Source organism: Pollicipes pollicipes, unplaced genomic scaffold (assembly GCF_011947565.3).
Source record: "Pollicipes pollicipes isolate AB1234 unplaced genomic scaffold, Ppol_2.1 Scaffold_4002;HRSCAF=4701_pilon_pilon_pilon, whole genome shotgun sequence".
NCBI lineage: Eukaryota > Metazoa > Arthropoda > Thecostraca > Pollicipedomorpha > Pollicipedidae > Pollicipes > Pollicipes pollicipes.
Window position 1 is genome coordinate 15,988,503 of NW_023596420.1, and position 23,636 is coordinate 16,012,138.

Sequence of the window (23,636 nt, forward strand, 5' to 3'; positions counted from 1 at the left end):
ATGCCAATTATTAACCCCCACGCACATCATGAACCTGACTGGCCCAGGTCGCACAAAGATATCTAACTGTTTCTTATCCATTCGCCGCTAGACCTCATCGGAATCCTGTATTTGTCCGTACATGAAAAGACATCGACAATTTGTTCATTCATTTATTGCGGTTGCGGATATCAATGCTTAGATCCCAGCCATACAAAAAAGTACCTCGCTCGGGGCGGCCGGCCAAGTGTTGTCGCCGGGTCACCAGCGCCTCGCCGCGACCCTAGCGGCGGCTGGCGTAAACACTGCGCTGGAGAGACGGTCGCTCGGCGGCTGCTGCTCAGTCGGGCGAGTGCTGTCGGGGCGTCCGCGTGACGGTCCGATGCCGCGCGCTGTGTGCTGCACGCTGACACGGCATGGCACGCTCTCGAGGGGACGTTAGTGGCGTGCGGAACCTCGGCGGCCGGCATTAGCTCGCTCCGGAGCAAAGCGAGATCGCGGGAAGCGCGCCGCCGCAGAGCGACACGGCGAGAAACACTTCAGAGCTCGGGCGGCGGCGGTGGTGTGGCGTGCGTGACTGGAGACGAGCTTCGGCCGCGTCCGTGCTGGCGGCGGCGCCGGGCTGTGTCGGCGCTCTGGCCCAAGGCTGCCGGTGCGCCCGGGCCGGCCTGCAGGGGCCCGACGCTCTGTTTACGCGCTCTGAGCGCACTACTCGCCGCGGCGGCCGGGTCCAGCGACGCACGCGCCCGGCGGGTCACGGACAATCGTCGGCCGCGGCGCGGCGAACAGCGGCGACGTTAAACTGTGACCTGATGACTCCTGGTGAGGTGCTGGCCGGCAACGGGCGCCGGTCGGCGGCGCTGGCGCCGGCGTACAAGCCGTCAGCGCTGACGACGGTTCTGATGCTGCTTGCTGTCGTCCGAGGTGTCAGCGCCCAGGTGAGTCGCCACCAATCGGCTGGGGTCTGCACGCAGCCGAGCGCTGTCTCTTTCCAAGAGCGGTTTGTATCCCGGCGGAAATGACGGGATCCGTGAGTCCACGACATAGCCTGAAGACGAGTCGGTGTCGTGTCCTGCGCGTTAGGCTTGGCTGCTGCGTGCCGGTGGAATCTGCGCTATCCGGAGGCGCCGAACATCCGTTCCTTGTACCGACTGGCAGTCGTCATCAGTCCCCAGGCCTAGCAGACCTCCTGTGGCCATCGAATATTAGTCAGCCCTGGCCGCCAGCCCCTCCGCTGGTCACGACGCACAAGCTCGTGTCGGTTTACGGGCTGACATGGCTCCCGATGTGGCTTGAGATGCGAGCAATGTCGTGAAATGATTTAACTCACGCAGGTGGGTTCATAAGCTCAGCTCGGCAACAGTTTTGTCACGCAACCTAATCGCAAAGCTGTAGTGAGGCCTATGATGTTGCAAATCAATACACGTTACAAATCCATGTTTTCGGCGACTCAGTTCTGAGTTTTTCAAAAAATGCAATGCCACCTGCTGGGTGCTGTGATAATGGCATGCATTGTTAATAACACGATACCTGATGCTGGCAGCTGCTCAGTCTGCATGGCGAGCGTGAAGACCAGTAATAAGAACCATGCATGTTTTGCTGGCTAAGCTTGTGTCGAACCTTTGATCACGTTTTACAATCACTTACACTTCAGTCTATTTTACAACCGTTCATGATAAGTTGCTGCCTATCTCGGTAATCGAGTACTGTCCTTTTTTACGCAGCTTTTCCGGTCGAACTGTGCTCCCGCCCGTCCATGGTAGCGATATGCATGCTGCTGGCAAGCCCAAGTGTCTGTTTTTTGTAATTTATACGGCAGCCATCCACTCTGAGCGCATGTGGAATAAAATATGTTTGGCAACATAATACTTACACGTGCAGGCGGATTTAGAGAATCGAGTGTCCTTACCACAAATAGTGTCGATTTTGGTGCGGAGGTCATGCTATTGTATCCTGTCGTATTACACCGTGTTCCAGATGGCGTTTTGTACTGGAAGTATTGCGGCGGCGGAACAGGAGAGACACACAGACGGACACACTACATCGAAATCCAATCCATCTTACTCAAGTCGGGGGGTGGGGGGGGGGCAAAATTACGGTTCGGGCTAAGCTAAGTTATGAAAGAATTGCTCAAATTAAACACTTATTTCGTTGACTTCAGTACTTCCTTAGGCTTTCCGTTAATCTTTGAAATGATTACATTTGGAAGCGGCTGTACATTGAAGCGTCCAGCGCTCACTTCTGAGACATTCCCATGTATGAGACTGAAAGTTACCGATGTAAATCCGTGGTATAGCATGCCTGTCCGACTTGAAATATTATGCTCGTTCTCAAAAATTCCATATTTGAAGCCCAAAAACTAGGTTTTAAAAGTTGTTGTGATATTTTCCTTATAAGAAGTTGTCTTAATATGTTAGAAGTTATGGTTTTAAATTACGTAAGCTGTTCAGTGCATTAGCAATTCACATAGATAAGACAGAAGTACTAGCCTTATTCCTCGGAGAAAAACCATGAGTTACTATAAATATTATAAACTATACTATAATACTTAAGTATAATATAATGAACTATATCTCCATTCTTCTGGTTTTCTCCGAGGAATAAGGCTAATACTACTGTCTTATCTAAGTTATGGTTTTGAGAAGCATTAGTCTAATCAGCTTTTTGATTAATGTATCTTTCATTTACGTTAATCGGAACAACTATCTTTTGCCACCGTTGACCGACAACTGTTATATTGTTAAGCTATTCCTTAGCCTCCAAAAATTAACCTACATCGAAAAAGCAGCCCCAAAACATATCCGTGACACCCGATCCGTTGCAGTCATTCTATGGGTGGCTTTGGTCTTGGAGATTAACACCTCTATGGAGATGCGCACCAGAAGTAGCGATACTTCAGTGGGGCGATTCTGGCAATCGTTGGGATTGAACCCACCTGGCCGGCCATAGTTGTGAAAACGACTTTTGACAGGGCGTGATGTGCTTGCAGGTTATGCCAAATACCATCGAGTTGTTTCAAAGCTCATGGGAAATAGTGATGGCAGCTTATGGTAAATACCTTCGAGTTAACAAAAAGTCATTGTCGGCTGGTAGTATTAGTGGTGTCCACAGCTGTGGCCAAACTTCTTGGAATTGACGATAGCTACAACTTTAATACCTTACGTCGCAAGATGTTGGTAAGCTTGTGGATGTCCAGCGACCGCTGGCCCCAATCGTTCCTTTTAGTAGGCTTTGGGAACCGGCCACGGAGGTGAGACCATCCGCTTAAACCATTCGGAAACGATCGTGAAATAAGACACTCCAAACGCCACACCGTAACGTGCAACCCAAACTCCCACCATATGTCCCGAATAACGCCAATATATGCAACTATCTTTTCAACTTTCGATTGCAATGCTCTCGGCAACAGCCGGCCCATCGCTACTGGGTCTCCTGCAGCATCTGACACTCGAATCTTGCTCTAACTGCCGGGCTCCTCACGCTTGTGGCACCTTGGCGATGTTCTACAACTCGCCTGGCAGCCAGCGCACCCTGCAGGAGGACGACGGCGGGACGCCCAGTCGGCTCTCAAAGCCCCACGGCAGCGGCGGCCAGCGTCACGGCCGTTACCATGGAGACGATTACACTGGCGGAGGACCGTGGGACAGTGGACGCCAGTACGCGGCTCCGCCTGCCTGGCCCATGTAGATCGCCTGACGGAGCTGGGAGCCGTTGTTTGGCTAGCTGGGGAACCATCCGATATGAATCAGAAACCCTCGGCTGCATGATGGAAACGGTCGGAGAGACCATGAACTGTGCGCGTGACTCTGGGTAGAGTGGAGGGGCAGAGGGTGGAGAGGAGGGCAAGCTGGGCCCCGAGACTTCGCCCGCCCTTGTGTGTTGATGCTCGCTGGAAGAGATCCGTGTTCCCAGGTCAGCTGGACCGGTGTTTTCTGACACTGGTTAGCTCACCGGGGTCGATTGGACTCTTGTGTTGACCTGGCCGGCTTGATTCATGGGCCCCGGCGTATGTGGCATATTTTGATTAGCCGCGGCGAAGGTCGACTGATGGACGGCGTTGGCCGCGCAGCGCTCGGCCAAGGCTCGAACGCTTTGTGTCGGCAGTCATAAGCTCTCTGTGTGTTTGTTCCAAATAGCATGAGCATGTTCTCATGCTGGCTGTGATTTGAAGTGGATTGCTGGAGACGTTCTCGTCAACGAACTGTCATGTGGACTGTGACATTTCACGCGCTGTGTCGTAGACCAACGATGACATGCCCCGCTCTGCTCTCTTCGAGTGTCCGTCATCTAACCACTGCTGCGCCCAATGACCGCATTACTCAAACTGGACGCCGTCGCGTGTGGTCACAGTAGGTTCAGTAGGTAGTAGTAAGACAGGTTGTAGCACTGTCTGAGACGCATGTTCTCCGCCGGCTTTTTGATAGCCGTTCCCTTTTAAGGGACAGGACAAACGCGAAACATCGTTTAGGCTTGTGATTCAGACTAGCCACATTCTAGCACACATCAGTAAGTACTCAGGTTGTAAATTGATGACATCAGGAGAAGGGTGTAAGCTGTATTCGGTGCCAGCCTCACCCGGTATGGGCCAGCCAGACATTCATGACTCACAATTCACGACTGCGCCGTGGCAGATTCACGATAATCCTACACAATAGAGACAGGAGAAGGGACCCCGCTGAACCCGGTGCAGGAGTGCCACAGATATGCGACCTAACCCGGACGGACCACTGCTTTGTATGCGCGCGCGCGTGCGGGGTCGCTTGGGATGCGATCCGGTGTTGGCGGGGATCTGGAGACCTGTGATAGTCGTCACAGGCAGCGGTGACCCAGCAGAATGTACGCTGCTTCGGACTGTGAGGTGGATACTCTAGAAACGCTGCCACCTCTCCAAATGTGAATTAAGGCTTGGGGGGGGGGGGGGACTGGGGCTGAACGCATCACTTATGGAATCTCGGAAACCAGCCGATAGTTTGTGGGCATATGAAGCTCGTCAGTATCGCGCATAAGCGCATGCTTTCCTATCATTTCGTGAAAGCCAGACGTAGGTTAACCACGGTCCAGAAGGTGAGTTTTTGAGAGTAAACTATTATTTTCAGTGTCTTAATTCACAAAATTACCTCCGACGGGAGCTGCACAGTTTAGTTGAGTCATATGTCGTGGTAATCTACAAGCCATTGCTGTTGTTCACCCGCCTGGTCGAAGACGGAGTTTTGATACAGCTTGATTCGACGCGCACGAATATTGGAACTTGTCGAGGGACTGCATGGACTTCGCCGGCAGGGGCAACAAGCATAGTGTTGTAGCTCATCCCGGGTGATGCAACATGTCCCGTTTGTGACCTGTCAAACATCAATGCGAAGGCACTGGATCAAAGACGGCTCATAGGGGGAGGGGAAGGCAAAGACCATGTCATCTTGGGCTGGAAAGTTTTCACACTGAACACCTAGCTTCCGCTTGCTGACGTTTTGTAGAACATTTGTGACGAACGAGCGTTTTGTAGAACTGCGTGCCTGCACATTCCCCTTGCCACAATTGAGCTGAAGCCGATTTTCGTTTGCACGCTTATCTGATAAATCCAAAGGCACTACTTGGAAATGTCGTCATAATCGCTGTGATATACCGATAATTCGGGCCGGTGGGCAAGAAACGAGCTCAGCCCAGTAGAAACGGCGATTTGCCGACTGGCCACCAATCCACGATTAGCAAGTGGGCACCGATAGAGGCGACACTTTCAACAAACACACAAATATTTGGAATCCGACAGTAATTCTACCCTTGCGAGTTGGGAGGTCTTATGCTGACAACAATCGGCCTTCAGGATACCAGAAGACACCAGTTAACCGACGTTATTAGGCAAGCGATGGTGATTGACAAAACTTGACGTTCAAGGCTGTGTTCATGGTCTAGTTAGAGGACGTTATTAGGCAAGCGATGACGATTGCAAAACCCGACGTTTCAAGCTGTGTTCATGGTTACGAGTCGAGACTGCAAACGACAAAACGTCGTGTTTAGTCACTAGCACCACTGCCTGCTCCATAACGTTGTTTACCCGTTGCTTCCCGGTATGGCGTTGATCGCTTATTCTCGCCAGAATAGCTCCCAAATCATGGTATAGTTCTAATTTGTCAGGCTATTCTTTCATACCGCGCCGTGCGCTTTACGCTCAACACGTTGAATCGTTGGAGCTGGGCGAGTACGACCACCAAAAGTACGCAAAGCGGCGCCCTAGGCAAGGCTCGTTAGTTCATGACTTCTTAGCTGTGAAGTTTTGTTAAGAGACGGCCGAGGTTTTCTTGCTGTGGACGAACCCACATACCAGCCATGGCAGTTTTGCTGGCCATGAAGATACCAGGAATCACAACCACAAGGTTAGAACACTTGTGCCGCTCAAATAGCAACGTTTGTAAACTGGCTTCACTGGTGTTAGCTTGTAATGTCCGTCCGATTATCTGCTGTTTAAATTCCGCTTGTCGATTCGGATTTTGCTGGCGTATCTTGGAGAGTTTTGTGTCGTGGCTTACATTAGTCCCATTGCCAACACCATGTTCCTTGCCATATTTGAAATAGGCTTGGGTATGGACTGCGGTATGGCTAAAAAAATAATGCGTTGCATGAGAGCTCAGGCCTTTCCACTCGAGGCTCAGTGCAAACTACCACGCAGTGTAACTGAGTTCAACTGTCGGGGGCTAACCCTGACCCGTATGGGCCGTGTCACATAATTGTTCGGCTTGCGAAAACCTCCTCGGGGGTGTCTGGCAAAAGGGGATGGAGGTAGAGCTTTCTCTTGGTCTGGGTAAGACAACTTGGGTAGCGGGTTCAGGATGATTAGCAGGCACTTTAAACCTGAAAGCCACCCAAGGAAACCGTTTGGAATCAATCATTTAGAGAAACGTGTTGTTCAGCCTGTCACTTTCGAGTCTCAAGGCTTATCATCCTAAGTCAGTTTGTGTTTATCAAGACTTTCACTACGTCTCAGCATCAGCGTCGGCCTCCACGGGGTATTAATAATATGCTCTCTGAGCTGAGGTGGCAGTGTACGTCACAGAAAAACCCGGTCGTATCCCTGCCAATCAGCTGTCTGTGGCTGTTCTGCGCCACTCGCTCGCGCCTTTTTATAGCACGGCACCGCTAACGGGCGCACGCCCCACAGCCTTCGGCTCCCGTCGCCGTGAGCTGAGGGCCGCCAGCTGGGCCTCCGTGCCCGTCCAGCTGGCCCAGTGGTCCAACGGCAGCTGACTGACAGGGTCCAGCCTTTCCGGGCGTGCACGCGAAACCGTCGTCGTACTCGCCGGCCGCAAAAGATGGCCTAGCTCGTACCACGACCCTTGGCTGCCGCCAGACGATGGCCTGACCCACACAGCGCCGATTGGCCGCCTACAGACGGTGACCTGACATGCACGGTGTTGATTGGCAGCCGCCAGACGGTGACCTGACTGGCCCGCACGGTGCCGATTAGTCGTTGCCAGACAGTGACCCGACCCGCACCTCGCTCATCGCACGGGCTACGGCCGGCTGGCCTGCCTTATCTTGTTTGATTCTCCGCCTCATTAAAGCTTCGGCCGGCGCTCTGGCGTTGAGGTCATCCCGCATTGTAAATAGTGGTGGCTCGCTGGCGGCGGCGGCGCGCCCTCTGTTGAAGTCTGGCGCCAGTGGCGCGCGCCACACGGCGGCCCAGCGCCGCGTCACATGGCGTCACGTCTCGCGTGACGACGTACGGCGGTCGCAGCGACACTCGGCCGCGCAGCCCGAGATGGCCAGCACTGGAGTCGTCACGGCGGCGGCGGGGGCTGCGCGGTCGGCGGCGGCGGCGGGACGTTACAGGCAACGGCCGTGCGGGCCGGGGGGGGGGGGGGGGGCAGGGGGCGAGGTGACGTTTACGATGACCTTAGGTCATGTCACGTTTCCAGGAGGCGAATGCTGGATCTAAGAAAATTTGGTATGCGTCAGCTAACCAACGTAAAATCCTCGCTACCAACCTGTGAGAAACGATGAGATATCATGCGATACATCATGCAAAGCATCTCGCAGAAGTGAGTAGGTAGGGCGAAAGAGCTGGACTATCTCACTAACCACGGTTCCCACTGCAAGGAGAAGAAGGCTGTGCTCACTCTTTGAGATCTACATGTAAGTGGTGAGGCAAATGTGCAGGCTGCGGAAGTCTTCGACATGGAACAAACAATTTTCAGAGGTCAGCTGTTGGCGTGTTGTGGTTTCAACTCTCAGCGCGACGGACATGAGTCATTCAGTTCGCGATGCGGAATGTGATTCGCCTTGGCGGAGTCACGAACGGAAGCTGGCAATCTCGGACGGATCAGCCGGACCATGACGTATTTCGATCGTGCTTTCCTGCCGAGCAGGCTCCACGACGGTGTTACAATTTGCGTCAGTGCGAAACTGCACTCACCGCTCTTAGCCGACAATGACTGCACAAGCTGCTAGCTTGCAAGCAAAGATCTGGTTCGTAACACTGAACCCCCTGTGAAGGATGTCTCAAGCGCATTTTGGGTAGCCAAGATGATTGCTGTTTCCGTTAACTCCGCTTAGTAAATATGACCTAATCCCAAAGAATGCGGGAGGATGGTTGCATGTGCTGCTTGTTTCACAGTTTTCCACGTAAGGAGAATTCCTCTACTGTTGCCCACCTGAAGCGCCATCTGAAGACTGGTAGCCAGAGTGGGTCAAACGAGGCCAAATCAGGTTCGTCAATCCAAGGCCACTGGTCATCCGCCGACCCACAGAAAAATATGCGGAAAACCCCTAGATTAATGCTGTAACAAAGGCAGTTTAGCTTTGAGATGCATGGTGATCCGAAGGGCAGCTTTGTGACCTTGGCCAAGCGTGATGGATACACCCCTTGGCCTCGTGAGTCGAGCGAACACATGTATCTGACGATGTCCCACGGTAGCATTCTTCATTCGCTTTCGTTGACTTATAGTGGTGGTGCGTTCTATGTTCACAGTTGTTCTGGGGTTCTCTCACGTATACAAATCTAGGTGTTACCCGGCGTTATTGAAGCGGCGCACGTAGGCCTGGCGTAACGGTGTGTTGCATGGGGAAGGGGTGAACAAATTCCCAAGCAGCGTTACGTAACACATGGTTGACTGTCTGCAGTTCGAATGCCCTGGCGGGCACCTGTTGCCGTCTGGCAGGAGTCGTGCTGGGTGCTGGAACGCCCAGCCGGTGAATGCCGCCCTATCCATTTGGTCCGAGCGTCAAGTCATGCTTCTAATTGCGGATTGCCACCGCGTGTGCCGCAGTGCATGACAAATGGCAACTGAGGACGGGCCTGGCAATGCGGTCGCTTATACAGAAGCGGCCGGCAAAGACAGGTGTAATTTATTTTAATCTGTTAAACTGAACTGTAAAACAGGCTGGTCATCTCGCCCGGACTTACCATTCACCGCGGGGTTCTTAGAGGTTTGTATTTATTGGTATCATAGCATAAAATAACACCGGTAATAAGCAGGTGCACACAGTGATATATTGCTGGAATGGGAATTAAACTATAATAACGCCTCATTGACGACGGCTCATATAAACATTGCCTGCGTACATTGCACTTACCACCAGCATCGCTTATGGGGCATGATGCAATGAAATGTTGACATTAGAGGAATTAAATTGCAGCTGTCACATTCACAGGCAACACACGGTTATACATTATATCGTCACAATTTTTCGGTAATAATTTTAAATGCCATGCATTATGACAAATATTATGTATCGAACATCGGAAAGTTCAGATCGAAGGAGATAACAAAATGAGTAGGGAGTTCTTATTCTCACAACAATCGACATATAGTTTACCAGGAGCTACTGCTTAAACGACAGCATGAATCAGACACTGGCCGTTGTGACCTTAGTCGACGTTTAAAGCGGTGGTTACTGATGGCAATCGCCGACATGACCACGGCTGTCCGTGAGCCTAACTTGAAACGTCCATTTTTGTTAATAAACCTATTCTTCGTTCATATCGTTGGTTAAAGGAAGCATGCCACTTTTCACTTATTGTGTTAGATTAGATGCGTCCAGTCTGATTGGAAATCCCACTTTTCTTGAAATCGGTCTGAATACCTCAATTTCGATTTGAAATAGCTGCTTCTGCTGGAGAAATCTCATTGGACTCCCTGTTCGCCACCATGAAAGTAATACATTTTACTCGTATCATATCAACATAAACTATCACAAACTACCACACACCTTGACGCACTTGTTCAAACTTCAGCCAATGCTCTTCTCAATAACTGGCCCTTGCCGCCCGCTGTGCTGACCATAAACGTCCACTTGCACTGACGTCATTCATGCCAGTATAGGAGCCACTTTTAAGCCTGCAGATCGGCAACGTATGGGTCAAAACAGCTCAAAAGTTCTACATCTAACCCGCAACAGCTGACAACCGGCCCCAGCAGACACTGCCTTCGTCATAACGACGGCGGTTGTCATGACGACGGTGGTCGCGACTGCTGCAGCTGTCGCGGACTCGGGATATACTCTGGGGTTGCCAAAAGGGAAGAAGTGTAGTGCTGTTACAAAGCGTTGACGTCATAATTTTGACTAGAAAATGATCAAAATATGTCTTATTATGTCTTGATGCTGCATTGACACTTACCAGTGTTTTTGTTAAATATAACTGGTTCTGAGGTTTTAGTAAAATATGTGTTTGGAAATATGCTGCAAAAGTGGGATACCCGCTTCAATCAATGCCTGCTTGATATTGTCGCTTGATCAATGCTTGCTGGTATACTGAATGCAGATTATTATAAACACAAGACCTCTCGCCTAGTAATGCCGAAAGTCAGCAGCCCATGACTTTTTTGTTCATCTCAAGGAGATCGCAAGGTTAAGTGTTCAGTGCCCAAGTACTCATTGACTGTATCTGGCCGAACCGATAGTCTTGTACTAGGCGATTGATAGCCTAACACTAAGCGAACTGCTTGGCTTTTGTTTGGTTGTTTTAGAGCACGGACCCAGCTCTCGATCGCACGGTCTGGTTTTTTCTGATAGCCCAATGAGTAGACTGTTGTTATCCGGACTCGAACTGCCTGGTGGTGAGATAAACAAGAACTATGATTGACGGCCAATCGGACATCTCAAAGGAACCAAGATAAATATACAACGGCCACGCCGAGGCCTCCAGTATTCCAGGCACTACAAGAGTGCGCAGACTACATTATGACTTCAGAGCAGTGAACATGGTAAAAGGCAACAACAGCTTTAGTCCTGCCCGTGGCATGATCCCACGTGACAATACACTTCCTACGTAGCACAAATAGTAGAGAGATTTTCAAACGGTCATGACTGAAAATCATTGGGTGAATTGTTGGGCTAGTCTCTAGGCTCCGTAGGCGTTGGCCAAAATCCGGCGAATATCAGAACGAGCCTTGAAATCAATCGACGTCATTTCAGTGAAGATGGAGCCAATTCTAATAATGAACGGTGCTGCTCAAAATGCCCTGCAGCAAAAGAAATCCCCGGCGTTACAAACTATGCCCTATTTAACGCGCTCTGTGTTCAGGGGCACGTGGTTGCACGTGACACGTTTACCAACAGAGTTCGGGTAGATGCAAACTAGCAGCTCAGCTAGCAAAGTAAAATAAATGTACTAGGTTGATGGTGCTGACGAGCGCGTGGCGGCCGGGCTTAACTATCGCCGTGTCGCAGCTGGTGATAGCAGATTAATGTAGCACCACGAGGTTCTAGATGACTAGTCAATGTGACATCGTGAACCTATGGTTTAATTGAACAGCTGATTGTTCTGCCCTAATCGATGTTTTGAAACGTACAGATGATTTCCGGCGATTTCAACATACGCTGATGACATGTGCAAAGCAAAAAAAGACAAATAACTCGCCAGTGTGTTTCACCATATTTCAGTACCTGAGTGTGTCTCTGCTACGAAATTGTGTATGTACCCTATGCTGATGATGTGTATGACTGCATCAATGAGTCTATGATCTTTATACTACCCCCAAAGAAAACAGAAGTGAGCCGCAAAATGTTATGACATAACCCTTGCACACCAGATTTGTTCCCAAAAAAGAACAGCTGGGGAAATTGCCAATAGGTGCGACACACTCCCCTAAATTGTTGGCGCATCGCGTGTATATTGATTCCATGACAAGTCACAAAGTTTGTGGTGCTGACGTAAATGATTTAGGAACAGCAAGCAAAACAAACATTGGGCTTAGGCGGAGTCCGTCCTTGGAGGAAATGTGATTCATGAAAGCAGCAGAACTAGTCTCATATTGTTGCATGCGTGTGACGTAACTTAATTTCCAATGCCTGGCTTTCACAGATGATTCACTAGAGAGAGGATGCAGACGATGCCGACGAAACCTCGGGAGGTGGGATGCGGCAAATGTGGTTTACCTGCTTTTCTTCACAAGCATCGACATAAGGCTTACTGCTAATATTGCCCGAGTTAGGAGAGGACCTGCACTCGCTGACCCTCCTAATCCGCCGCCCCTGGATATAGATCATCGAGATTTAGGGCTCTGGCGCCAGTTAATTCACATTTAGCGGTTGAAAAGCACGCTAGTATGGGCGTCACTCGTTAAACGAAGCGTCGTTGGTACAGGCTTTAATATAATGCCTGATCCACCCGCATAGGACGGAGGCCTGCCATACACACCGATATGAAGGCGTCCGTGCTTACGTATGGTGCACTGGCGTGGATAAATGTCAGGGACCGGAGTCTTCGTTCCCGAGCCTCGATGGACCGGTTGTCGACGAACCCGGAGCCGGCTCAGCACCCGGCTCGACTGACATCGAACGGCGCATGGGTGCCGTGCCGGTGCGCCGGCTCTGTCTCCCTGCCATGGAGGGTTTACGACGTACTCATTACAGCGTCGCCTGCCTCCCACCCTGGCAGGAAATGGGTTCTCTGCGGGGCGCGCGTTCCACCGCGAGGTGCGCGGTCCCATCGCGAGGTGCACCATCCCACCGCGAAGTGTGCGAGCTCATCGCGAGTTGCGCCATCCCATCGCGGGACCACTGTCCCACCCCGGGATGTGCCTTCCCACCGCGGGATGTGCCGTCCCACCGCGAGACGTGCCGTCCCAACGCGGGGCGCGCGTTCAGCGAAGCTCTGCACGTCGCTGTGCGCGCGGCGGTGCGGCGTTGGCCCGCGCTCTCCGGTGGCGCGACCGGCCCGTCGGTGGCGCGTGCAGGAACTCGGCCGCTCGCCTGGCGTGGAGACGGGCCGGCGAGCGGCGCATACCGGCGTCCGGCCCGCGCGCGGCCGCGGCGCCGGGCGGCGGCGCCGGCGGCCGCAGCAACCGCGCGGAGACCGGGCGCCGGATCTCGCCGAGTGGGAGGGACGGGCCGAACCCCTCGCTGACTCACCACTGCACTGAAGCCGCGAACACTGAGATGCTGCCGGGTCAGAGGCAGCAACCCTGCTCGCAGGCCCACCATTGTACCCGCGCATGGGAGGGTGCTGTGGACAAGACGGTGCGATCGATCGGAAGTCGAACGAAATCGGTCAAGCCCGCTGCAAAGCGCAAGACGTGGTTTGGAGCACGAGCAGACGGCGTGAAGTGCGCGGTCCTGATGTTTCTGACCTCCGGCTGACTAAACGCTCTTGCTGGTGGGGGCTGAAGGCGAATGCATCCGACACATGCGAGCCGACTGGTCTGGACCGCCAGTCACGTGCCAGCAAATATATGATTTCTTATATATTTCCTGATCCTGTAACGCCTTTTCACTGGTCAGGTCGAAGTACTCACAGAGCGCATGTACGATTATAGTTATGTAGCCATGGCATCTGGGCGGCTTGCATTTTAAAACGAGCAAAGCGGTTCCTTGCGTAAAAAATGTAGTAGCTCTGCACTGTACACGCAAACTGGGGTGACCTATTTTCACATTTTTGTGAGGAAATGACACGACGAGATTGAATGTTCGGTCCCAACAAAAATTGAAAAGTCATCGCTACTTAGACGTTGTATATGATTCCACATTTTGTCATATGTGGACTTCTGCAGCGAGGACGAAAACGGCTTGGTTTTGTTCGTAATTGAGCGATTTGTCCATTGGTGGCAGCACCGGCGCAGCAGCAAATGAGCACGGGAAGGCATGACTAAGGCGTTGCCCGATGGGTAAAAGACATTCATCGGTTTTTGAGTGACGTCATAAACAGGTAACTTCTGCACAACACATGATGAAACTGATCAGACGCACTACCAGGATTGTTTAATGTGCTGTAATGTGTGGACAGCTCGATGTTTACCTTGATCCTCATCCATTGTTCAGAGAGTGTATGCTAAAATTTCGAACACGGTAATACGGTAAATCTGGTCACTGGGCTTCAGAATCCCCAACCCTCGGCCGAGCATCTGAGGTCCTTTTACTGGGAACGAACGCTCCACATCCGAAGTCATTGAAGCAAGCATCAGACATGATGCAATAAGCTCACTTATAACTATTAGCATACGTTTAAGAAAAAAAGACTGCTCTAGACAGCACAATTTCTTCATCTAGTAAATATGCTCCTCCCCCGTCAGCGTTTGATGGAGTCATGGAACATTTGTATGACTTAAAGTTCTGCCAAATTAGCCTTGCGAAATTGCCACCGTATCACTAGCATGTACTTCAACTCGCCTAGAGATGGTGGTGGCCGTGCTGGAAGCGTTCGTTGAATCGAGCGTCGTGTTGTGCTCGTGTTTTGGCTCCTCGTGGTGCTATTGCAAAGATGACTCTATCAAGTTAAGAAGTTGGCTTGTGTTTGTATATTCTGTTATAGCATTATTCTTGAGCTACTAAGTTACAAGTCTCATTCCACAATAACTGGCAATCATGTCTAATTTCCCACATTGGGCTGCACAAAACGTGATCGGCGATTTGCTCACCACTGTTTGAGAGCCAATTGACGTCCGGTGTATTTGGAAAGTGTGCCCACGGATGCCTGACTTGAGCGACTCGACGATAATATTCTTCTTGGCCTTGAACGCCGCATGGCCCATGGGCAAGCAGGATTTGAATCATGTTGCGATAGCGTCATGCATGCCTGAATGGCATCAGAATAGTCTGCACATCTTCGCAGGCGTGCAGCTCAGGAACTAAAAAGGCTGAGGTCTTAAGAAGAGCGGGGTTGCGAACCGCACCGAATGCTTTCCAAAATGGCTATTTCAGTTCAAAACCACATACAAGTGTCGACGCCCTCTTAAGTTCCTTTACTTACTCACTTGGCAGCTTCAGCTCGATGATTGTGTCGTGAAGGAGTATGCTTTGCATAGCTGTAGGTAGTTGAAAAGCAAACGTTTTGGTATAAAAAAATCAGATCTACGTTGCAAGTTCGCTGACCTATGGTAGGTCAAAGCCAGGCCTTGGCTGTCAGCGAGGGCCATTTCTAGGGAGTCGTCCAATTTGATGCGTCAACGGCGTGTCGGACGAAGACATACACATCTGAAACAGTTTCTTAGGCAATATACCGACTTATTTATAATTACAACAAATTGCATTGACCTAGAATCGGGTCTTAAGGTCAGACCGCGGCCAAAACTAACCTGCTTTTTTGCTCGAGTGCTTTCTTCATATAGCAGTTTTTGGTGCTCATTTCGAACTTATCAACGACAGGGACAGTGACAGACATATTCCATAAACTTTTTAAATGTCGTATTAGGTCACTGAGCGAGGTCAACATTGTCCTTAAAGAACATACCACCTAGCGCAATCATTGATGCCTATTTGAATAGGAAGATAGCATCAGTGTCGTAATTGTTCGGTCGCTTTGACATTTTGAAGGTTAAAAAGGGCCACTAACGTTGAATAAATGTCATCTACCTTTTGCTTCGACCATGTATCTAGGTTCACGCCGGTTGCGTGAGGAGATCTGGGAACACTTTGGACACCAATGGGGAGTTTGGCCTTTTGCCCTTATTTAACCCCAAGGTCATTTCGAAAATATGCAGCGTATACGGCAAAACGAGCCCCTCTTTGAAGCCATGCGGCTTGGGTAGCAATAGATGTGGGTGAATTTATATTTTAAAGATGCTTGTTGAAATGATAATGAATCTTCTTTGTACTATTTTGTTCCTTCAGCTTCTCTATGCCAGCAGAAGGGGCTGATATACAAAATGTGCTGATTTGTAGGATGTTGATTTGTAGGATTAACACTCATTGTTTCTCGAGTTTGATCCGCTAAAGCGTAGTTTGGCAAACCTGATAAACGTGGTCGTCTTATTTTGTAAAGCTGATCTCAGCAGAAAAAAGTAGCAACAAATAGCGTAGAGTTAACAAAGCTCACGGAGACATATTATTTTTGCTAAACTTTGCACACAAAGTGTGCACAGGTGGACCTAATACGCTCATCCGTAAGATAAATTCCACCGACGCGCCGGTCCGCGCGGACCGGAAACTGAACAGCGGCCGTGCCAAGACTGCGAGATCAGACGAAAATTCCGCCGAGACTTAAAACTAGATTCTCGTTCAGGACACTGAGCCAGCTAGCTACCGCACATCGACGCAAATTGCGCAGGCATGCGGATAAGCCTAATGTTTTGATTAACTACGCAAGCGATACCTTCCAAGCGTCCACATGATGGGTACACACCTATCTTGTGGAATCGGTGAACTGCAGGCAACCAAGCGCACTAGTGCGGCTGTCATCTTCCGCCATAGATACATGGGTGCACTGGTACCGTCGTTATATCTGTAAGTCAGGCGATCACCCATCTTTGGTGCTATTCTTTGATAACCTTTACCGATGTGCCATCTTCAAAGGCGCAACCAAGCGGGAAAAGCGGGGTCCCCGGCCCGGGGACCAGAGACCCCTACACCAGTCCTTGGACTCTGGATGGGGATAAAGATAGGCGCCTAATTCGCCAAGAGCATCGCTCTATCCTCTACCCACCACTGAAGCCTGGCTGCCCGCCTGATCAACTGTATAGTGGGCTGTGTGTCAAACGTCTTTCTGCGATATCTTTGTAGGCATGCTACGCGAATTAACACGCGCTCGGGAGGGGGTCAAACTGCCCCTCCCCCAGGACTTTTTCCGATTTTTTTCCGAGTAGCCCCAAGTTTTGCATGGCTTTAGATAACTGAATAGCAAAGCGTGTGGTACCAACAAATTGGACATACCATGTCATGTCGCTGACGTACGGCAGGTCAAAGTTGGCCCATGGATTCAGCGAAGTCAATTTCAAGGGAATCATTCAATCTGATGGAACAACGGAGTGTTAGACGAAGCCATACATCTTTGAGATACTTTCTTAGGCAACACAGCAATTGAATGACCAAATTCCATTGACCTAGAGTCAGATATAAAGGTTAGACCGGGGTCAAGAACAACCTGTGTTATTAGTCTTGGGCTTGCTGTGTGGGGTAGCTTCTGGTGCTCATTTCGAATCTATTGATGACACGAACTACATCAGACATCTTTCGCGGGCTTTTCTAGGTCAAAACAGGTCACTGACCTAAGATGACCCAGGTCGGCATTTCGTTTTTAGGAGCATGCTGTCTAATTTAGTTTTGTTGCTTATTCAAATGCAAAACTTTAAGCAGTCTTCTATTATTTTGGTCGCCATGACTTTTGAAAGGTCAAACAAGGCCACTGACCTTGAATGAGCATGTGACCTTTTTCTTAGAACAGATATCTGGGTTCTGAGAATACCCCGAAGACCAACTTGCAGTTTGACCTTGTTTGACCTTATTTGACCCGAAGATAATGACCTTAGAGGCTCAAACTTTGACTTAAGTGAGTTCACGCACAGGCCAAGTCACACTGTGAATTTGTTGTTTCTAGCCGTCTTAGTTCCTAAGATCTCAGGGGGGAAGGGTCAAACTGCCCCTCCCCCCCCCCACCCGAGCGAAGGGTGTCCAACCGGCCACCCGGGCGCGTGTTAATCCTGAGTGCCTGTGCCCATTTACTGCGGCGTCGGTGCTGCCATCTATAAACCAAATGTATAACTGCGAGCAAAGTGGGCACAGTTTTTGTTCCCGTGTGGCTTCTTGACAGTGCCGAATAACCCAAGGAGTTATGTCGATATATACCTCGAATGCATCTTCATTTACTGTCACTTGTAACACGAACGATGTGACTCAACCTGCCCCAGAGGTGACAGCACGTGTCAAAGTGATCCAAAACGTCAAAACATGAAAACCGTTAACCGTGGGGTGGTCAGAATTTGTCGGAAATTGCGAACAAATTTGATGCATAATAACTCTGTTCACTGGTCAATATTGGTGCCGGAAAATCATAGATTCTAGGCGAGAATGCCATGAAGGGTCACCCTGTCGTATACATCTCTAACGATATAATCTTCGGCGGTGACATGCGTTTAACCGGTTTCTCACCACAGACTATGCACATTGTATATACCTATAATTCTGAGTGCGAACGTAAACTAATATTCCGTTGATGGGTCTGATTGCCTTGATACTAACTGGAACATCAAACGGATCGCGGCAAGGACTAGGATAAACATTTCTGCTCGATGTTGTCATCAGCTATCATTACTCTTCCATGACTCAGGTTCTGTGTTGTTTATTTCTCGGATTGTGTATGCACAGTTGTTTTCGCAGAACCAATAATTCAGTTGAGTATCCTCGTCTCCGGTCACTGTCTCGCGCAGGGCGGGCACGTGTCGTGCAATGATAAGGGCGGGCTTCAGGTCAGGTCCGCCACAACGCCAGCTCTGTGTTCATTGCACCGGCGTACCTGACACTGTCGCGGGGCCGACCTTTGCCGAGCCCGAAGGACGGCACGGTGTTAAGTACTACAGCACTGCACTGCTTTACACTGCACTGCACTGCATCCCACTACACCGCACTTCACGGCAAGACACTGCGCCTGTCGGTAATCTCTGGTTGCTCAGGCCCAGTGAACTCCATGGTGGCTCATGACTGATTGACCTCGTCGGCGGTTCATCAGGGCAAAGGCAGTGGCGGCGTCAGTTCCGGGGAGGGGGGGGGGGGGGGCAGCACCAGCCCAGTGGCAGCACACTCCACCGCACCTCGTCCGTCGTTTGATGCCGTGACAGTCAGCTGTGTCCCCCCCCCTAACCCCGCCCCCGTCAGTTGCCTGCATGAACCCGCATAGCGTGGGCGCGTTATGAACCGGGCCACCCTGACGTCCCGTGCTGCCGGTGTGCCGTTACATTCGACCGCCCGAGCTATCAGCGTTTGGCCATGGCTACTCTGCACGGATCCGATTGTTGCACGCGGTCGGCCGTTACTGTCAATAAAAATAGTTCAATGTCATCGTCAAAACCGCAATGACTCAACAGCATCCCATTAGCGCACCACTGTGTCACACGCCATTAAATGACCTGTGCAGCGCCACTCGACAGGCCAGAGCGTGCAGTTCAACGCAAGCGCGCCCTGCATGGTTTTGCTGTTGTGCGAACTCGATGAGCATTATGGTGCTCACTGCACGACAAAAATGAGCGCCTTCACACATCTCGCACAAGAAAGTGTCATGATATTAAGCTGTTTTCTCCAATCATTTATTCTCCGATCGACGCAACTATGCATCTTCAGACGGTCGCAAGGAGAAACCGCAATCAAGCAGATGAGATGCTATAGATTTGTTTAATCGATAGCTGCGATGGGTGTAACCGGCGATCGTTTGTAATTTTATCATCCGAGTTGAATTGTCTTGCCTTAAATGAGAAGTTTACATCATATATATATATATATATATATATATATATATGTATATATATATATACATATGTATATATATACATATATATACATATATATATACATATATATATATATATATATATATATACATGCGTTATGGGTTGAAACTCCCTCGTTGATTTAACAATTTTTATAAAACTTCGAACTCATAATGCCAAAAAACAGGGGCTTAAGGTCTTTTTTCTTATTTCTTATATCAAGCCATGTCTTTGTTATGGAACGGGATAAGCATCGTTATTGGCGTGGTATCTCCGTATTTAACTACAGTGAGCACCTGTTCGCCGTGTTGCCATGCCAGAAGGTGTCATTCTGGTGCTCCAATAACAGCCGCTGACTACTGCTGGCCTCCAGCGGTGGTCGAACCTGCCGACTTGGTGGATATGGTCGGCGACATAAATGTATATATTCCCGCAACGCTTGGTGCCAAAAACTGTTGTTGGACAGCAAATTTTGGTGACGAACAAGACGAAAAAATACAGCACACCATGCAAAACATAAAATCAGGCCTACATACAAAGATATTATGCCTCCATGGTAATACATTTCTTCACACAACACCGGCGAATGTTACCGTAAAGACTCTTTACCGTACTCTACGGCACTTCAGAGTGGTTTGGCAATGGTGGCCAGCGGTCATCTGTGAGCACAATCGCGCGAAGTCTGGATTGATGTTAAAACAAACGACTGCGTGACTTGTTTGTTGTGTACCCATCTTTTCTTTTACATGGCCATATATTTTCTTCCGCATGCTAGACTATCTTTGTTTTCAAGACGCGGCCTGCGTGGCATAAATTGCCTTGTTTCTCGGTCGCCCTTCGACTACTGGCAGCCACTGCCGAATATTTGTCGTTTCTGGGGTCGACTGTGTTCACGACATTCTCCTCCTTCGATCAACACCGCGAGCGTAACATTTCTGGCTCGAAATATCCGCTATCTGCGTCACTGGCTGTCGCCGGCGCGTATTTTTAGCGGCGTTCTCGTGCGGCGGCGGAGGCGGCGCGTATTTTGGGTCCACCCAGGTCGTCCCTCGGTGCCTGCCGACCGCATCCGACAGGTGGCTGCTGCCAGACGGCGGCGACATTCGAGCCCCAGCTCGTCACGGCCGTGGAACAGCGCGATTAGAATAGCCGGCGGCGTTTGAAGCTGCTTTCCGCTGGGCTGCCCCGGCCAGGGCCAAATGGCGGACCGGAGGCGGGTCCGATGGAGACGGAGGGGGGGGGGGGGGACTGACTCCTGAAGGACGTATAAAGAGAGGTTCAAGGTATACAGCTGAATGCTAAAACTAGTTTCTGGAGAAGGGCCCCTCAAAAGATGGTGGCCGAGTTTGAGAAGGATGGAATGCTACGACCCTGAACAACCAACGTAGAGACTCATTTCAGGAGTTGGCCTGGTTTCTCGAGACTCGAACTAATAATTCACTGTACATAATTTGGTTATGCTGCGTGGACTCAGGTAAAATAGTTGTGGCAATAAAGTAACTGGCCAACGATCCTGAATGTACTAGCCAGCGCATTTTGGGTTTAATTACATGTAAGCATGCCTTCCCCGCAGACAATCGCTTTTACTCACATGTAAAGTTGGATGCAGCCAGACGTTTGTGTGATATGTGCAGAATGTCGGCGCACCTTCTCTTTGTTCGTACGACGACTTCCCTTTTGCCATTGTTGGATTTTGAGGCTGCAATATTCATGCATAATTCTGGCTTTAAAATGGTACATCTGAAGGGCTGTTAGGTACCACCGTCATGAACCAGCAGCTAGGGCTTACTTCAGTGTTTTAGGCTGTGGCGTTAACGTTTGGCGGGCCGAAAAACGTGCATACTGCAATATGTTGCTGTGCTTTTTTCAGGAAGGAGGGGGAGGCTACCAAACAGCGAACGTATGTCTTTGTTATCTGGACAATATGGTTGGAATGCGCTTTATATCTTGTGTTATTTAAATGACAACATCGGGTAAATGTGGTACAGTTGAATACATTCAGCAAATACAGCTGAATATTTGAATTTGTTGCCGGGAAGTTAATGTCGTGTATTGTTTGGTCTCCGTATTCTCGTTGCAATAGCTTGGAACGTCCATGTGAGGAATTTTACAGCCTGTTCAGGTTTTTATCGTCTACCATGACTCTCCAAACGGTCGGGGTTTGAGTCACTGATGAGGTTCTCATTTTCGCTGTCTTTCAGATGACCCATATCATCTGCCGGCAAAGCGGCTGCTGTATGCGGTCTTCGCAAATGTATGTCGGATGTAAAAAAGAAATGAGAACTTGCAACTGTTATGAACTGTTGCAACTGTAATTGCAACCGTTAGTAAATATCGCCCAGATTTTTTATCTCCATGATTCATGACCTAAATGACACTAGACAATAATTATTGGCAAAACGCATGCTTTGCCAACATTCGGCAAGACTGGTTTGGATTCCGACGTCTGTGTTGTGAGGATTTTTACAGCTTGTACGGGTTTATGCCGCTTTACCTTGAGATTTTTCCCGGTCAGCCAGTGAGAGTAGTCGCGGCCGGGCAGGCATGCCGTCTCGTTCAGTGAGGGTAGTCGCAGCCGGGCAGGCGCGCCGTCTCGTTTGGCGTGCGGAGGACGGGGCGCACGTGCTCTCGCCGCAGGCCGAGCTTTTTATCAGCCAGCAATCCTAATCTGAACCGAGCTTAATGTTTCTCCTTGGCTGAATTGCTTGAGTTATGTGAACCGCGCCAGATGAAACCTTCGCCAAATTGTGCTACAAACGGGACCATTTTCGGTGTGCGAATCATGTCAATAGATAAACAATAAATGAAGTGTGGATCACGTTTCACACGTGCCAGCGATTTTATGTCGCTCTTGCACCGCCATCTAGGATCTGGGCTCATTGCAGATGACAGTGGCGATGTTGCTATCGTTCAACGTAATAGCTTGCCAGACAATGGTTGTGCGGTGCTTTGGAGCAGCAGGCTCGGCCGCGGCGGCCACAGCTGCCGAAGGTCTGCCTACCCGGCCTTCACGTTTGTAAGCCATGCCATTGCGGCATGCGATTATCCGCGGACGTAATGGACATTACTTGTCACATCGGCCCGCCAGACGCCGCAAATGCCACGACAGCGAGGGGAACAAATGCACGCGCCGTGTAGTGCCGATTTCTCTATTGAGATCCGTGTCAGTTTCTCTCGCGCAACCGAAAGTGCCCCGTCCAATGCCACCATGTGGACGACTTTGTTCACTTCGGCCGCGACTCCACTCGCCACTCCTATGTCATTGGAGCTTTACGGCGCACTTAGCTCCTAAGGCTATATGGCGTCGCCTGCCTCTCAACATGGCAGGACGGGTGGGCACTGCAGGGAACAGAGCCCTGTACTTGTGTGGTTTCACCGGAGCCGCCGCTTATCACCACAACTGATGCCCTTCACCCGTCACCCCGGTGCTTGCACTGCCTTCTCGGCTGCGGGGCGTGTCTGACTGGGAAAAGGCGGCTATTAAAGCCCGAAATGTCGCCATTGTCATACGCCGTGCCAACATGCTTGTCGTCGTCCTGGTTCATCTGCCTTTGATCTGACGTGTTCCGAGTTTCATAGCACGCCACCCAGTGTTCAACACGACTTGCCTTGTTCCTGAGCCCAGCATGTCCGGAGCGAATGATATGCCATGGCCAGCTGTGACCACTCGGCAAGCTGCCTGACGGCTCGTGTCCGCTGGGACATTTGTCTGGCAGGCCGCCTTCGCTATCTCAGCTGTCTGGTGAACAACATTTGCTGTTGCTGCTGCTTGGACGTCGGCGCAATCTAAGATCCAATCGGCATCATGTTGCCGCTACCTGAACTACTTTGACCGTTGACGTAGCTTGCAGGCCGTAACCGCCGCTGCTCCCGGCAGGCAACGCCCGTTGACAGACCATGTCCACTCTTGCAGCTGCCCGACGGACCGTGCTCGCTTTTGCAGCTTGCCGACGGACCGTGTCCACTGTTGCAGCTGTTTGACAGACCGTGTCTGCCGTTGCACTGTTTGACAGACAGTGTCCTCCGTTACAGCTG

At 50.5% G+C, this 23,636-nt stretch overlaps 1 protein-coding gene across 1 annotated transcript in view; it reads left to right on the forward strand.

The window, feature by feature from the left end:
• Window positions 1-338: 338 nt before the first annotated feature.
• LOC119094156 (SPARC-related modular calcium-binding protein 1) overlaps window positions 339-23,636 on the forward strand; it is a gene marked incomplete at its 3' end in the record, with an annotated part of 50,076 nt that continues 26,778 nt past the window's right edge. The window contains exon 1 of the mRNA XM_037217231.1: window positions 339-917. Coding sequence (XP_037073126.1) covers window positions 792-917 — 126 coding nt within the window. The remainder of the gene's footprint in view (window positions 918-23,636) is intronic.